Source organism: Alnus glutinosa, chromosome 14 (genome assembly GCF_958979055.1).
Source record: "Alnus glutinosa chromosome 14, dhAlnGlut1.1, whole genome shotgun sequence".
Taxonomy (NCBI): Eukaryota; Viridiplantae; Streptophyta; class Magnoliopsida; order Fagales; family Betulaceae; genus Alnus; species Alnus glutinosa.
This window is the reverse complement of record NC_084899.1, coordinates 11,352,565-11,371,040: the sequence shown is the minus strand read 5'-3', so window position 1 is coordinate 11,371,040 and position 18,476 is coordinate 11,352,565. Positions and strand designations below refer to the sequence as shown.

Here is an 18,476-nt window from a genome sequence, read left to right as displayed (position 1 = left end):
TCGAGATACAAAGAGCGATCATTCGGTTGTTTTTAGTGAACATTTGATCAAAGGGGAAAGTCAAAAGTCTGAATTTCCAATTAAAACCTAATTAATCCTATTTAATTAATTTATGGTACTACAGTAGATCATATGGATGTTTAACATATGACACGCTTCCTTACTATATCATGTACTATATTTATAATGCATTACATAACATTTTTTTTATTCAACGGAGGACTTCATTTATATTACTACTCGTGATTTACAAACTTTTACTAAATAACTGAGTTCACTACGTGAAATATTGTACACCATGTATATTATTACTCACTAAGTTGTAGATTTACGCTTATATCTTTTTTACCTGTAAAACATTTATTGTTTTATAGTTTGACTGCCTTTAGATGACTGATTCAAGGGGGACCTTAAGGTAGTTGAGGCCGTTTGATGTAATGATAGTGATCTAGTCAATGCTTGAGGAATCATTGCAAGATTTCGAATGCAGCTCATGGTAATTAGTACTTTTTGGTGACGTACATTATAGACTTAATGTTTGAGACATATTTGTGTATTAAGGTTTAGTTTAGATCTTTTATACGATGCTATTTATAGTACAATTTCAGTGAATGTGATGATTTTTAGTCGATATCCTAATTGTAATGATTAATATTTGATAGAATGATAGATAAATCATATGTTTTCATTGCTTAGTATTTTTTTTTTTTTTTTTTTTTTTTTTTGAGGATTAGAGATCTTTTGGTCTTATTCCTGGGCAAATTTGACTAAAAGGCAAACCGTGAAGTTGATTATCAATTAATTAATTTCTCGGAGTGTTACAGTGGGATAACAAAATGAATGTTTGGGTTTGTGGGCTCATTTTCTCAAGAAATTCAACAAGTGTTCTTTGGTGATTGGTTGGGGATTTTATGAAAAATGTTGAGGATTTTAGTGAAAAAAATTCAAAAGAATGAGAATTGAGAGGCAAACTATGTCTGTGATGGTGAAGCAAAACTAGAAAAATGTGTGGGCTCTTGGAAGGGAAAAGAATTTGAGTCCCAAAGTCTCTTGGAAGCGAAAGATATGCAATTCTTGGAGAAGCTTGAAGTTGTATTAATAGTTGAAGATAAAACACGGGCGGAAATTTTCAATGATTTTGAGAGGACTCTAAGAAGATTGAAGTAATCGATCAAATGGCATTGATTGATTTCAATGAAAAAATATGTAGATAGAAAAGCGAACAAAAATGTGAACTAAGAAGCGGATAGAACAGACGAGAGAGGTTAACAATAGAGACAATTTTAGAAATAAAATAATAATAAAAAAAATAGCGAAATAATATTCAATAAAAATATATGATAGAATAAAAAAACCTTTTTGAGTAGTTAATAAAAAAAAAATATTAGATTGGAGGGGAAGCGACAAGGACCCTTGAAAGCCACCCTAGGCCTACTCCACTACTAAAATGGCCGGTAATTTTCAGGGAACAATTTTCTATGAAGATTGACTAGAAAACTCTTTCTTGCTCTTTTAAAGCAACAATCCGAAGCTTATTAAATATATATATATATATATATATATATATAAGAGTGACCACTTTAAAGTTTAAACTTCTTAAGGTTGACAAATCAGGGATTAAAACTGACAATCGTACGTGATCTCGTTCTCCTCAATCTCTCATCGAATATATATATATATATATGAGTAATGATTCACTACCATCTAAATATACAACATTTTATCATCTTGCCTATGTGGCAAGGTGGTCCCTTACCTTGATTTATTTTTAAAAAATAAAAAAATTTAAAAAGTAGTGGGGGACCACCTTACCACATAGATAAGGTGGTAAAAAGTTGTATCTTTATGTGGCAGTGAATCATTATTCTATATATATATATATATATATATATATATATAGAAAAATGTTAAATTTACAACATCATCACAACAACCATACAACTCCTCACATGAGAGTGGACCCTAGTGTGTAGAGCCCACCCTCATGTGAGGGGTTGTTGTGTAGTTATTGTGATGGTGTTGTGTATAAATCAAATCTCATATATATATATATATATATATATATATATATAAAATAAGAAAAGAGAAAGTTAAGACGCACTGTCGGACACCCGTACGGATAACTACTAAAAATACAGATTTGACTAATTCCACTGTGGCAGTACCACTTTTTGGTACAAATGGCCTTTGACTCGACGGTCAGGATTTGGAGGAAAGATCTTGTTTTAAGAGCAAAATTTGAAGGGACCAACGGTGCGTCCAACGATGACACTCCACATGTTTGTCTTTACAAAGCGAAAGAAATGCGTGATGGTACATAATCGAGAAATGGCCGGCCAAACAAGAAGAGAATTTTTCAGAATAAAGAGAGATAAAAGCAGAAAGAGGAATTGGAAGATAAAGAGCCCAATCATATCATGACCAATTCACCACCCAACGAAATATGCCATTGAAAAGGAGCAATATTATAGGGTCCTTATGACACCCCCACTTGACCACTAGGCCTCTATACATTACTTTTCCGACTTGTTGTCCATCAAATTTTAAGAGGGAGATATGATATTGTAACTCAAGGCGGCACGGAAAACCAAAAGTATTTACAGCCAAACATTAGTACAAGTTGGTATCCACTGTCGAAACCAAGTGAATTTAGATTTAACACCATTCACATTCCACTCAATAAATGTTTAGTTAAAATTTAGCTTAAAAAATCAACTTATTTTTATTTTAGCTACTCACTCTTTTAAAAGGTTTACATCCAACTCTAAATTTTAGCTATCTATTTTTATTGTATTTAAATATTGGATTAATTACTTTTTTCTCTCATGAAATTATCACCTTCTGTCAATATAGTCCCATAAACTGATACTCTCACCGTTTACTGACCAAAAAAATATCAATATTAAAACCTTAAAAGCTAAATAAAAAATAAAATAAAACTTAAGAATTAAATAAAACTAAAAAACAATTGAAAAAAAAAACCTAAAACTACAAAAAAAGGGAGGGGGGGATAAATGGAAAATCAGTCCGTGTGGTTGGCCTAAATTACGGATGGCTTCTTGTGGTATAAAAAATAATTTAAAGGTCTTCGATGCAGTCCAAAATAACAATTTAGTCTCTGCAATCAAATTTCATCAAAGCGCTTGACGAATTCCATTAGTATGTCACATCAGTACTAATAAAATGATGACACGTGTCACTCTTAATAAAAAAAAATATATAAAAATATATAAAACAAAAAGTTTAACAAATTAATTATTATTATTTTTTTTTTTAAAAAAAAAAAAAAGAAGAAAAGAAAAAACAAAGGGAGGCCTACAAGCCACGAGCCACCCCAGAGGTGTCCAACGATAACCTCCATTCACCTATCACGGGTTGCTTGAAAGCCACCCCTCTCCTATTGGAGATCATGCGTTAATCAAATTAGCCGCAGCAGAATACCAATCTCATTAAAATTTTCTTCAAGATAAACAAGGCTCAATAATATAAACAAACATGTTTAGAGTATTTACTTGAACGTGTTTAATAATAAACTGACACTCATTGACTATATGGGCTAGTTAACTTTGAAGCTTTCATGTTGAATGATAAAGAACTTATTCTTCATGTTCTTGGCTCAACTTTCAGACCTTCTCTTCTATGATTAAATATGACAATGAGTGTGGACTCACAACTTGAAGTAATAAAACTGTTGTCTAACAATTGTATGCTTAATACTTCACTATAGCCATCTATTTATAGACTTGGATTTACTTTTTCTGATAGGATTAGGAGATAAACCAAAGATGTAGTTAAGATAGCATAGGATTAGGAGATAAACCAAGTCTTATTTCTTTGAGAGTAGTGGTGAGGAAGATCTTAAGGAGGCTTACAAGACCCTGTTCATCAAGTTTGTGAAACTGAGAGAGAAATACCAAAAGAATGTGCTAGAGCTGAACATGTTGAAAACAGAGAAAAACACATTACTATAGAAGATCAAGGACTTGGAAGATGAATTGGTAGAAGCTCAGTTGATGTTGGAGAAGTTCACAGACAACAAGCTACCCCAGATGTTGTCAGGACAAAAGTGCTCATCGGACAAGACTGGTCTAGGCTTTGTAGCTACGACTTTTGATGTCTCCCACATTGTCTTGTCTTAAAAAACGGTGTTTATGAAGCCTAAAATTGCAAAGCCCCAAATTACTTGTGTGGACAAAGGTAAGGGCATAGTTATTAGTGAAAATGCTAACATTAAATTTGCAGAGTCTGTCAAGAAGCATTTCAACAAAAGAAGTCTGCCTACCTGCCATCATTGTGGCACAAGTGGTCACATCCGACCTCATTGTCCACAGACCCATGCTCTGAAGCCCAAGGTCAAGAAGCAATCGCCAAAGAAAGCAAAATCAGACACTAAAACTCCCAAGGCTAGTTATGCTCCTCGACATCAGCGGCAACATTCCTAGAGATTTGTTCCGAATTGCCATCAATGTGGTAAGACTGGTCACAACAAATCCAGGTGCTTCAAGTCAAAGCCCCATGAGCCCAAAACTAACCATCTCTATGAGGGGTTATTAAGTATGATGCAGAGTGTTCTAAGCATATTGGAGAAGCTGGACACGACCCACAATCCCGCTTCCAAGGTTAATAAGGTATGAGTAAGAAAGGATGAGACCATTCACCCCTTGAGGGGGAGTGGATTCACCTAGTTGGTTAGTACATGGCATGCCTAGGATCATGGTTCCTAATCCTAGAGTATGTCGGGTTCTATGCATTACCTCTTGCATTCATTGCCTTTTTTTTCACATGCTTTGCACTTTTGTTTGGAACTGTTATTTTTATCATCATATTTCTGTTGTTATTTTGAGAAAATCTTCTGCATGTATTTATGAGGATGACAAAAAAAAGTACGTCAGGCAGCTTCTTTTCTGTCTTGGTAAATTCAAACCTATCTATGATGACAAGTTTGTTTTAATCTTATATGCTAGAATTAGATTTCATCTTTTTCCCTAAGAGCATGATTTTGTTTTATTTTTTTTTATTATTATTTTTTGTTTCTTTCAAAAAAAAAAAAAAAGGTGGGGGTGAAAAGATGCAGTAATATTTATTTTTCTTTTATTAACTTTTCAGATATCGTATATATTTTTACCTGATATCTCAATTTATTGTGCGTTGATGGAATATGCTTATATATAATTGAGATTTTTAACTCTGATATCTGATGAGTTTCTCTGCTGCATCTAAATGCTAGATAGTCTATTCCTCTCATGTGATGAAATTATGCACTATCCAAAGCTCCCCTCAGGTAAATTTTTTCTCTCTGGTTTTTAACTTCTGACAATTCTAGTGAGAGAGATTTTTGCAAAGATGGTCAAATTGACCAACTCGCTAGTTAAACTTAGAGCCTAAAAATTCTGGTATTCTCTCTAGGTTGCAGCATAAACAATAAAAATCATTAAATTCTCAAAAAAATCTGGATATAAAAGAAGATTCATTGCTGAATGTGCTAATAAATAAATTCTTGCACTTGTCCCATATAGAAAGAGTCAGTGACCAAATCTTTGCCGAAATAGACGGTCACTTACGGATTAAGTAATAGAAAAAGTGTTGCTTCTTAGGGGGAGTGTATGAGATGAGGGTGATTAGGCCCTAGTAAGATAAGGTTTGATTTTTGACTAATCAAACAATAAATTTTCTCTTTTTAGAAAATTCAGTTGTTTTAAAAACCTTATCAGTGAGCATATGCCTTACTGAGAAAGTTTTCACACACAACACGTATAGTATGAGTTGAGTAATCCGTTTAAAATTTCTATCTCTTGAAAAATTTGTGCTCATAAATTACTTAACTCTCAATTATATATTTGTATATTTTTATTTTGCTATTTGATTGTGTTATCTGTTTTAAAGCTATGCGTGTTTTGAAGCTAATATTTGAAAAAAAAAAAAAAATTACTCTGCCTTATTTTTTCCTAAAAAAAATAATAATAATTTTCTTGGACGGCTATTTAGTGTGTCAATTTTTGTTTAAACTGCCCATTTCCTTCCATGGCTTGTTTTTATTTGATAAACAGCTTTTTTGTTTTTCTGGACTATTGAACTTTTTTTTTTCTTTTTTTCCTATTGGCCCTTTGTCCTTGTGAGACAAACAAGGGGGAGAAATTTTATTTTTGGGTTGCGATCATTTTTGTCTCAAAATAGCCAAAGGAGGACTTTCTTGGATACTGGATCTTGGTTTTACAATATTCAAGTTTGCGTATCATGTGTTCTACTGTTCGTGGCATTGCAATTCATGCATGGTCATTGATTTAATTGTTTTTATTACTAGCCACTGTGTTTGATTTTTTTTTTTTTGGAATCATTTTTCATTTCGTGACAAAAAGGGAGAGAATGTGTGATCAATAGTGTGCTAATGTGTTCAATGATCTATGCGTTTAATGGTTTGTTCATGTTTCAGAGAACAAGTTAGACTCAGAGATTGACAATTTATGTTGGGCCGTGGAATTTAATTATTCTTAACTTGAGCTTCTTGTTATAATTAGTTTTGTCACCGAATTGCCAAATGGGGAGTTTGTTAGGTTTTTAATATTGGCAAATTTGGTGTCAAAACTTATTTATTTTATTCAAGAAGGAAAGAGCCAAGTAAGAAAGAATATTGTAGAGTTTTCCTCAAGAAAATGAATGAGCCAAGAAAGAAAGAATATTGCAGAATATTCTTCAAGAAAAGGAAAGAGCTGAGTGATGAAAATATTGCAGAATATTAATCACGAAAGGAAAGATCTATGATGTGAAAAATATTATGCATAATTAATTGTTCCTAATTAGTTCTTATTCTGTTGGCATAAATCTTCTATATCAAGACACTACTTAATTAAGGACACCGTAATCCAGAAAACTTTCAGATATTGTTGCAGAATATTAATTCCAATATGGAAAGAGCTGAACAAGAAAGTATCTACATAAAATATCCCTAAGAAGGCAATTTTCTGGTGAAGGAAATATTCTGGAGACTTTACAGCTCAGAAAGTCAGTTTTCCCTACAGCTCGTCTCGACTTCCAAATGCTAAAGTCTGAACGCCTAGCTCAAAAAGTTAGAGTCTTTTGAAAGTTCAAATAGCTCAGTAGACGTTGAACTCCCAAAGCAAAAGTCCAGAAGAAGTCCAGACGGCCTAGCATACACGAGCCACGGAGAGCACTTGTTTGCATGAAGGTCCAGATGCAAATGCAATGACTACGGACAGTGGAAGTACTTTATGCAACCATCCAGACGCTAGGGTTGCAGGTACGGACGCGCTTCAGTTTTTGCCTAAAGTTTTAGTTGCAGGTCCAGATGCCACCTATGCAAATCCAAGTTTGAGTAGAATTAGGATTTCTGAAGCCTATTTAAAGAGGCTCATAGGCTGTGTAATTTTAAGAATTCCTTAGCTGCATTCTCATTATGCTAAGAGAGGGTGTTTAGGTAGAAAGTGTTAGATGTGCTAACTCTCTTAGAGTTTTTATTTTATTGTATCGTTCAACCGTTTGAAGTCTAACTTAGAGGGGAGCTAAAGGAATCCATTAAAAAACTCTCCACACTTGAAGTCTGGTTGAGAAGCGTTCACGTATAGGTACGTGTCAAAGTTAAAGGTACGACTACTGCATTGGGTTATGTGACTACAACTGTCTTGTAACTTGCTTTTTCTTCTGAATAGTGGATTCCCTGGGTTTGGCTGCCCCGAAGTTGCTTTTCTCTTTGGTGCAAAGAGTTTCCACTTTGTAACCAAAATATCTGTGTTCTTTACTTTTACGTTTTATATTTTGGTTGCATGTTTTATGGTTGATTATTTAGGAGTCTTTATTTTTCACTACTTAAGCCTTTGAAATTTATGCCAAGAGTCCATAGCTCTTAACTGCTTAAGCCCATAGCAATTAAATTGCTTAAGCTCATAGAAATTAATTATTAAACTCAATCATCTCTAAGTAATGAGCCACTTAGGAATCATATTCCTTTGGCCCATGTTTTTTTAAATAAAACAATCCAACATAAATAAATACATAACCAAGGCTTGTAATATCTGGTCAATTTACATCAGCTCAAAGAGGGACCTAAAGGAAAAAATACAATTAGCTTTAAATAGGTCTATGAGTATTTCACACGACCCTATTTAATCACAATTGATTCCGCTAAACAAATGTGATTGCACTTTAATATGTATTTTCAAATTAATGAAACAATTACTGTGACATTCTTATTTATTACATATTATCCTTCCATGGAATCATTTCGTAGTCCAAACAAAGTTAATAAACTATACTTAGTTCACTACCTCTTTCCTTGATACTCCATATTTAATTATATGATATATCTTTTTTGTACCTTGTGAGTTTTTCATCTCACCTTACACAAAATAAAGTTTCAGTAAATACCACCGAAACACTCAGGTCCGAGCTTTAGAATAATCAACCTCATTAAATTTACATCAAGGGGAATATTCCTTATCGCTTTGTTCCATGACAAAGGATTTGGATTCCTTATTGAAGAAGATGTTCCCACAATGCTACATACGATCACCCAACGTACAGAAGTTTTGACCAGTGATTTGATCGCATTCTTGTACATCAAAGTAACCTACACTTCACATCTGAGTTCGCAATCTTCTCAGGATTTAGAGTAACTGTTATAAATTGTCGTGTACATACATCATTCTTAATCATAGTGTTGAAAGAATGATGACTCACTTGGTCACTGTTCGGTGCATGGCACTACATTGCATTTACACCAATGAATCAACCTGAAGCCTTACCTATTTCTTCTAATCAAGATAGATTGTTAAGGTTGACATGTTATAGTCTAGATGGATTTTCCAGTTCTATTTACAACTACGAACATTCATTTATAAATTACAATGACCTATGACTATGATCTTCTGTGTGATAATCTCATTACTTAAACCTTAGTCAAATACAATATAACTTGGGGTGCTTACATGTATATCATATGACAATATATATATATATATATATTGTTTAATGTTCAATTTATACAATTTAGGAAAAACAACTTAATGCAGTTGGAGTTTTGGACACCAGTTCTAACATCTCTCCCAAGCCACCCCCTCCCCTAAGCGGTGGCTGCCGAACTATCAACCACCCCCTTTGTTTTTATTTCTTAAAAAATGATTTTTTTAAGTTTTATATATTTAATATATTGCTATTTTTTTCTATTAAAAGTGACGAGTTTCATCATTTTATTGGTGCTAACGTAGCACACTAACGGAATTTGTCAAGTATTTTAATGAAATTTGACTGTAGAGACTAAATTGTTATTTTTGCCTACCTGAGGTGGTTTGGCCACCCGAGGTCTTTTTTTATTTTATTTTTTAGTTTATTTTTTTATTTAATTCTGAAGTTTAAAATTTTAATTTTAGTTTTTGATATCTTTTTTTTTTCTTCAGTTGGAACTATTCTTTTTTTAAAAGAAAAAATTAAGTTTTATTTTGTGTTTTTTTTAGTTGTTTTTTTTTTTTATTATTTTTTTTCCCCATTGGAACTGTTGCTGATACATTGATAATTTTATTTTTTTATTATTATTTGTTTAATTTTAAGGATATTGTATGTAAATTTTGTTCATAAAGTTAAGGTATTTGGGTCATTTCAAGTCTTTAAACAAGGTTGACTAACAAAATGGGAATATGGGCAAGTAAATGGTAGGTCGAGGTTGTCGAGTGGTGAGGCTATCAATTCTTGGGGCCATATTGCTGGAGGGTGGTAATTCGTGGGGAAAAATGTAATTACCCTTTAAATATTCTTTCTCAAACAATCATTTTTTTGAAGCTTGTCATTTCCTAAAGCCCATATTTTTAAAATTTATCTCTTTCTAACGGTTATACTTTTTAAAAATTTGTCTTTTCCTAACTGTTGTGTTTTTGTTTTTCATATGTTCCAACAAAAGATGAAATATAGTGAATTGTTGTAATTCATGAAGTTCACGGCAAAAATAAATAAATAAAAAGAGTCGTCCATGGAGTTGCTTGGCCAAAAAGGAAAAAGGTCAGGAAGTTTCCGTTTTTGATAAATATTTGGACACTCAATAAAAAAAAAATGTTGAAATTGTTTAAAAAGTAAAGATTAATTTGTTACAAAAAAAAAAAAAAAGAAAAAAAAAAGGAACCCACACGAAAAAATTAATAAACTAATTAATTTTTGACAAGAGATATTCTGAAAGAGTAATCCTAGGTGCATTATTCTCTCATCATTACTTTGTTCACCCAAGAAAGATGCATGATTTTTTTTTTTTATTAGAGGAGATGAATCACATTTTTGTTATATTAGTTTTTTTATCCATTTTTTAGCACTATAGTAGCTAGCAAATTTTTAAGCGAAAGTGGTGGCTAGTCAGATGGGAAGTTTTTTTTTTTTTTTTTTTTTTTTGCTACAGGGTTATCTAAAATAACATTTGGGCTATTTTGTTCCATCCAATGTGAATGCTCTAAGAGTTTATAAATTTCAAGTCTCTATATGTAGGCTGGAACTAGAAATATTTCGAATTTGTAACTTGGGTAGTGGATAGTCTTATCTTTAAGGTTAAATTGAACTTACACTAGATGACCTCCTGAATTGTTTTAAATTGACAATGATGAGTGGGAAGAGATGGATGCGAAGGTTGCCAGTTTGATCCGTCTTAATTTGTAAGATGAATTCATTCACAATGTGATTGATGAGGAAAAAGCAGAGTCAATTTGGAAGAAATTAAAGAGGCTGTATATGGCAAAGAATTTGATGAATAAGTTGTACATAAAGAAGCAACTATATGGTATATAGATGTAGGAAAATACGGATTTGTTGGAGCACCTCAACAAGTTCAACATGCTGAATACCACTGCTAGTTGAATTTTGGAGGGAAGATTGAAGAAAAAGATAAGGCAATAGCTTTGTTGGCATCGCTTCCCTCTTCGTATGATCACCTGGTTACAACATTGTTGTATGGAAAAGAAACTCCGGCATTTGAAGAGGTGACTAGATCTCTTTTTTCACATGAAACATAGAGAAAACCTGTCAATGATTACCTGTATAGGCTTGTGGCGAGATTTGAGCCAAAGTGCAAAAGAGATAAGTCTAAGGGAAAGAATGACAGAGGTAAGCAGTCTCAATCTAAGTCACAATCAGCAAAGGATGAAAAATGTCGATCAGATGCAAAAGATGTGGTGTTCTATCAGTATCACAAGAAAGGGCACTACAAAAGATTTTGCATATTGTTGAAACAAGACTAGGAAGATAAAAAGAATCAGAAAGTTTCACAGATTCCTAGGGATATGCTTATTCATCCAAAGATGGGTTTATGAAAATAATTAAAGATGCTTTCGTGCTAATGAAGGGTAAGAAAATTGAAAATTTGTATAAGTTACTCGGGATATAGTTATAGGTGGAGCTGTAGCATCCAATTTGGCAAAACCATATACGGGTGATACAGTTTTGTGGCATATGTGGCTTAGCCACTTAGGTGAGCATAGTAAGTTTGAGTTTCACAAGCAAATTTTTTTGAAAAGTGTGAAGTCATGCAATTTGGGTTTCTGCAAGCATTGTGTGTATGCAAAGACATGAAGAGTCAGCTTTAAGGTGGCATCGCATACAAACAAAGAGTATACAATTATTTCCATTCAGACATTTGGGGACGAGTAGTTGTATCTTCAAATGGAGGTGCGTATTGTTTTGTCAGTTTCAATGATGATTTTTCAAGAAAGTTTTGTGCTTATTTTATGAAGCATAAGTCAAATGTTTTCACTATCTTCAAGCAGTGGAAGGAGCGGGTGGAAAATCAAACTGGAAGAAAAGTGAAGTATCAGAGATCTGATAATAACTTGGAGTACATGGACAATGAGTTTTTGGCATTTTGCAAAACAAAAGGCTTTACTTGTCATTTCACGGTTAAAGGGACTCCACACCAGGATAGAGTTACCCAAATGATGAATAGAACATTGCTGCAAAAGGCAAGATGCTTGATGTATTGCCCTAAATCGTTACGACTAAGTTTGTCAATTTATTCACTCAGAGGTGCAAATAATAATAATTTTTTCCCGAGTAATTAATTAACATGTTGAATTGTTTGCATAAAGAGGAAAATAGTGTTATTTCAAAACCACAATAAATGCGAAAATTAAAACAACATTTATGTCCAACAACATAAATGAAACTTATTATATTGAATTTCATGAAATGACTCTACTGTTATCCTAAGCTCACATTTCGGCCGCCTAATCCCCCTTGCTCGTAACCTGAAAACAAAACGTAGTAAGGGTGAGCGAAAAATGCTCAATAAGAAGATTCTCAACCATCAAAATGGTTTAGTTAAATTTATTTTCTTTAAAACTCTTATTCTTTAAATTTCAGGAATATATATATCACTTTTCAGACATTTAAATCATATAAAAATTTGCTTGTAAATACATTTTCTCATAACAGGGCCATGTACACCATTACACCTTGTGTTCTAGGGTTGCACAGTCCTTGTGACCATTGTAGCAACTGTGGCTGCAGACCTACTTGTCTGCTAATTAACCAAAGTGCGCTCAACGTGACATAGAGATAAATTATTGCATTCTCAAATGTCCTTTAGTTGTTGCACTTCCATCTCAAGTAATGGTACAACTTACATACATCTTTAAATATCTCTAGGGCCGAATTAACCTCCTCGACACACGTGCCTTTGTCAATCATAATAAATTCTTTCTCATTCCTTTACTTCTTATGAAACTTGTTAGTACTACGTGTGGGAGCATTTTTACATCACCTTTCATTTAAAAACTTCCATAATGGTTGAACGTTATACCCATATCAATTGGTTGTTAAAAATGGTTGCAATCACACATGATAGAGGATGAGAGAGTTTGTGATATTGGAAGAGGGAGAGATAGAGAGATAGAGAGACAGAGAGATTGAGGACTACACAGCTATGGTGAAAAAGTGGGGCTAGGGTTCTGTCTTATTCCTATTTATTTGGGTGGTGGGAAGAACAAGGGGAGAGAGTGTGGTATAGCGAACAATTGTGTCATGTGTGGGAGGCTAGGCTTTTGTCTTATTCTCACATCTTTACTTCTAGGGTTTAGAGATAATGAGGTGGATTTTGAGAAAAGAAAGAAAATAAAATAATAATAGGTGGAGACAATTTCGTGAATGCTAGAAACATTAAAAAAAAAAAATGTATGCTTATGGAGTTGGGGAAAGTATTAAATTTTGAGACCGTATTTTAAAATAATTCCCTAAATGTAACTTCAATTATCCTTTGTCACTTAATTATTCATTGACCAATATTTTGAAAGATTTAATGTGAATTAAAAATTTGTTCTCTTCCAAAAATAATTCTCCATGAATACTAAAGTTACATAAACTTTCTTTAATGAATATCGGGATTGTTACAATCCTCCCCCTTATAAGAATTTCTTCCTCGGAATTGCTAAGATCCTTCACGAAAGCCAACCTATGGTCCAAACTACCAAAAGGTTGAACTAAATAACTCATAATAATTTGACCAAGATGATAATTCATGCAATCAACGTAAGAACTCCATGTCTTTCGGCAATTCTCGCAATCGACGGCGGCGACTCCGTGGTGCCTTCCTCCTAGACTCATCCACTCTCTTGGGAATGGTTACTCTCTCTGGAGCCCTTTCCGGCAAAACCTAACCACGATCTCCCCTCCAGCAGATAACATTGGGAGTTCTCACCCTAAAAGGGCACAAATGGAGGATCTCATATCCCTCTCGACACACCCAACTTACAAAACTAAGCAACCGCCCGTTAGGGTTTTGAGCATCTTCTGGGTGGTGCCTGTCTGCCATACTGGTCTCGAGAATATATATATAGAGGAAAAAGAAACTTACATATGACAAAAAATAGCGCATGCATTTATTTTATTAAATATCCCTTTTTTTATAATTATTAAAATTTCATCACTAAAAAATGTGGGGGTAGTTTGCTCGCATGTCCTCCTCTAACCCCCATGAAGCTTCAGCTGGTGATTGATGATTATTCCACCTACTTTGACCATTGGGATTTGTATATGTGTAATTCATTCTCCTTCTTATCAACAATTCTTACGGGTACCTCCTTGTATGACAGAATCTTGAGGAATGTAATAGATTCGACCTCCAACACATGTGAAGAGTTGATGACATACTTTTGTAATGCTGACATGTGAAAAACATTGTGGATCCCAGATAGATGTGGCGGAAGTGCTACGAGATATGCTAATGAAGCTACTCGCTCTAAGATTTCATAAGGGACAATGTATTGAGGGTTCAATTTAACTTGCTTCCCAAAATGGGTCACTCCTTTCACTGGTGCAACTTTCAGAAACAACTTATCTCTTTCTACAAACTCCATATCTCTGCTTCTATGATCTGTGTATCCCTTCTGTCGATTCTGAACCTCGATAAGTCTTTTTCGCATTAGAGTGATCTTCTCCATGGTTTCTTGAATTAATTTTGGTCATGTTAGGTGTCGCTCTCTAACCTCATCCCAATAGAGTAGTGATTGACACTTCTTTCCATACAGGGCTTCGTACGGTGCCATCCTGATGCTTGCCTAGTAACTATTGTTGTAGGTGAATTCAATCATAGTGATATAGTGAATCCAGCTACCTTTAAAGTCTAGGATGCATGTTCTTAACATGTCTTCTAATATGTGGATTGTTCTTTCTGATTGTCCATCTTTCGGAGGGTGGAATGCCTTACTAAAGTTTAGCTTCGTCCCCATTGCAACCCATAGCCTCTTCCTAAATCATGAGGTAAAACGTGGGTCACGATTCGAGATGATGGACATTGGTACACTGTGTAACCATACAATCTCATCCACGTACTCCTTTGCCAAATGACCTATATCATAAGTTGTTTTATTGGGTAAGAAGTGTGCCGACTTCATTAAACAATCCACTACTTGTAATGCCCCAATAAAATTAACTAACTGGTAGTTAACCTCATGGTTCATCTCTCAGTCTTACTCGAGGAAGAATAAGACCACATGAATTTCATCCTCTCCGAAGAGAGTGCAGCAGAAGGCTTTCACTTAACAGTAAAGATAGCATTTTAAAGCCCACAATCAGATCATGAACAATCACAGCAATACAAAAGCAACATAATATAGATAACCACCAAATGTCAAGGTCAAAAGACCAGTCACCTAAATCACTTAAATATTACAACTTAATACAAGTAGTCATGTAAATAACATCAAAAGAGTCATGGCCTAATCTTGATAAGATAGAGTGCATAGATAATCTCAATTATGCTATCCTGGTTTCCCATCCTCATCCCACATTGTCTTAAGTCGAACCAGATCCAATTCTTGAAAAATCACACGGATCACATCCTCCAAACGAACCATCCTCCTCTCTGGCATCGACATCTAAATAACTAGCTATACAACAACACATGTTTAATAGGTAAAAATGATACAAGCGTAAGTCCATGAATTAGTGAGCAATAATACACATATTGCACTTGTTATCATGAAGTGAATTCAGATGTTTAAGATAGAAATCACAAGCAGCAATTTACATTTATAATTCCTCATTTCACAAATGGTCATGGTGTTGATCTGTAATACAACACTAATGCCCCGAATATTGTACGTTACCATTCATCATTAGCAGCCCGACTGAGTCCAACCATGGTTGGCCCATGCTGCTCATGATATCCGTCTATAATGACCACTACTCAAGCATGATAGCGCAGGTAAGAAGAACCATTTGATCCAAGGTCAACCATAACAACAAACCTTTGACCATAGAGAACAACTTGTATAATAGTAAGCCTATGGTCATTATCGCGTACGTACCAGTGTACCATGCCATACGATCCAATAATATATTCATCGTCTTTAACATGCTTGTTTTTCATAAACTGAGCATTTTCATTATCTTGTCATTAATTACTCATTTTTTCCAAAAATAGAGTTCACAGTAATAAAAAATATATTTCATATGAGTTATAAATATGTCTGTTTTAGTACACAAAATAATCATGCTATGCGAGAAAAATAATAAGTATCCATGTGAGTTTTTACTCATTTGAGTTGTTGGATGCTTCCATAAAACCTCGAGAGGTTCCTTGAAATCTGAGAAAATACCCAGTATTAGTTCTAGACCAAAATTGTAATCTTAAAAGCTTAAAATAGACATTCTGCACGAGGGTCAAATGTTCGTACAAATAGGCCAAACATTCATCCAATGTAAGGTCGTAAGTTTTATTCTGGGGAAGAATCTCATTTTCTTACCTAAAAGACACCAAAATACCTCTAAGCAAATCATAAGACCTCAATATGGTCCGTAAGAAAGTCCTAAACCTCAATAACACCTTCATGCAGCATTTGTAGGTTAAATTATCGACATGACACTAAACCAGTGCTAAACTATTTTTAAGTTCAAAACTAAGCAAAGAGGTATAACTATCTACAGACAAGGCCTAAACAATAAGCAAGTAATATGATATTTCTACAAAAAATGAACAAGGTCAAGAAGATTACCTTCTTAGTGTGAAAATAGCTAATTCCTCCTCCAAAACACTTCTTACACACACAGAAGGGATACTATGAGCAAAAATGCATGTAAGTGGGTTGAAGTGTGAAGGGGTAGGTATTTATAAAGCTAGGTCGCATGTAGATAAGAATGAGATGGTTATTACACACTTCAGCATATCATCGAACATTCAGTCACTTTAGTCGGACGTTCGATGTACTATATTACCCAGCGGTTTTGGGTCATGTCGAAATTTTGGTGGTCCCTTTCGACACAAAGGTGATGCTTGAAAAATAACTTTTGTCAGGTCATTGAATATTCATTGACTGAGTATCCAAAATTTTGGTGTATCATGGGATCGAAGATTTGGTAACCCTAGTAGAACGTTCGATTTTGGACATAAAAATCAAAATTTATCTCATATCCAACGCTAAACCTTTATTGACACTAAGTAAGGCTTACTTATCCCTAAATAATGTTTGGGGTATTACACTACTACCTAAACTGCATCCAGCCCGATCACTGTCTTCGATAAACTTGTGACGAAATCCATTTTTATGTGTTCCCACTTCCATTCCAGAATAGTTAATGGCAGAAGCATCCCTGTTGGCAAGTGAGGCAACGTCCGACAAATTGTGCTACTTCTTTCTTCATACCGTTCCACTGGTAGTGCTCCCATAAGTTCCTAATACATCTTGGTGCTACCCGAATGTATGGTATACAATGATTGGTGAGCTTCTATCAAAATTACCCTCTTCAGATTGTCCTCATTAGGTACACTTAGGCGGCTTCGGTACTTCACGTTCCATCTTCAAAAATACAAAAATCATGCTATCCACCTTTATCAACTTCTTCCTGGATCCTAATTAATTCAGCGTCTGCTAGCTGGGTAACTCTAATTTGTTCAAGTAAAGTTGGTTCCAAAGGTTAACTTATGAAGGTAGGACTAGATTTCCTCCATTGCCAATTCAATGCCTGCTCGGTCCATATCAAGGAGTAATTCCTTCCGATTGGTGAACATCGCTGCCAATCCACTTGCTGTGATCTTTTTGCTGAGGGCGTTGGGCACCACGTTTCCTTTCCTTGGGTGATAATTGAGTCGTAATCATTAAGAAGTTCTAACCATCGTCTTTGATGCATATTAAGTTCCTTTTGAGTAACGAAATATTTTAGACTCTTATGGTCCGTTTAAATTTCCCAATGCTCCCCACAACGATAATGTCGCCAAATATTCAGAGCAAAGACCACAACAGCGAGTTCGAGATCATGGGTCAGATAGTTACGTTCATGCAATTTCAATTGCCTACAGGCGTATGTGATCACTTTCCCAAACCTTTGTGAGAGGCATCTCTATAAATCGCAAAACCACTAGTAGCTGATGGAAGTGTAAGGACGAGAGCTGTGACCAAACGGTGTTTCAATTCTTGAAAACTTCCTTCGCATTCGTTAGACTGAAGAAATTCCTCATTCTTCTTGGTTAGTTTAGTTAAGTGTGAAGCTAGCTTGGAAAACCCTTTGATAAACCTTCTGTAATAACTTACGAGACCCAAGAAACTTCGTATCTAATGGACGTTCATCGTTCTTATCCAATTTATTACCGCCTCCACCTTACTGGGGTCCACTAAAATTCCTTCTTTTGTTATGATGTACCTTAAAAATGCAACCTTTTTCCAACCAAAACTTACACTTCTTAAATTTTGCAAAACATTTATGCTTCCTGAAGGTACTCAACACAGTACATAGATGCTCCTCGTGTTCCTCCTAGCTCTTCGAAGAAATCAATATGTCGTCAATAAATACCACCACACTTAGATCAGCGAAGTCTCGAAAGACTCGATTCATCATATCCATGAACGCGGCTAGGCGCTGGTTAACTCGAAAAGCATTTCCAAGAACTTCTAGCGCCCGTATTGCGTTCTAAACGCTGGATATCTTCTTCCTTTATTTTGAATTGATAGTAACTGGACCATAGATCAATCATAGAAAACACTTGAGAACTGTGGAGTTGATAAAAA

General features: G+C 34.6%; 1 protein-coding gene across 1 annotated transcript; it reads right to left on the bottom strand.

Moving 5' to 3' along the window:
• Positions 1-13,982: 13,982 nt before the first annotated feature.
• On the bottom strand, positions 13,983-14,414 carry LOC133856713 (uncharacterized). Its single transcript, XM_062291768.1, has one exon. The coding sequence runs from the start codon at positions 14,412-14,414 to the stop codon at positions 13,983-13,985; it is 432 nt and encodes a 143-aa protein (XP_062147752.1).
• Between the last annotated feature and the right edge of the window lie 4,062 nt (positions 14,415-18,476).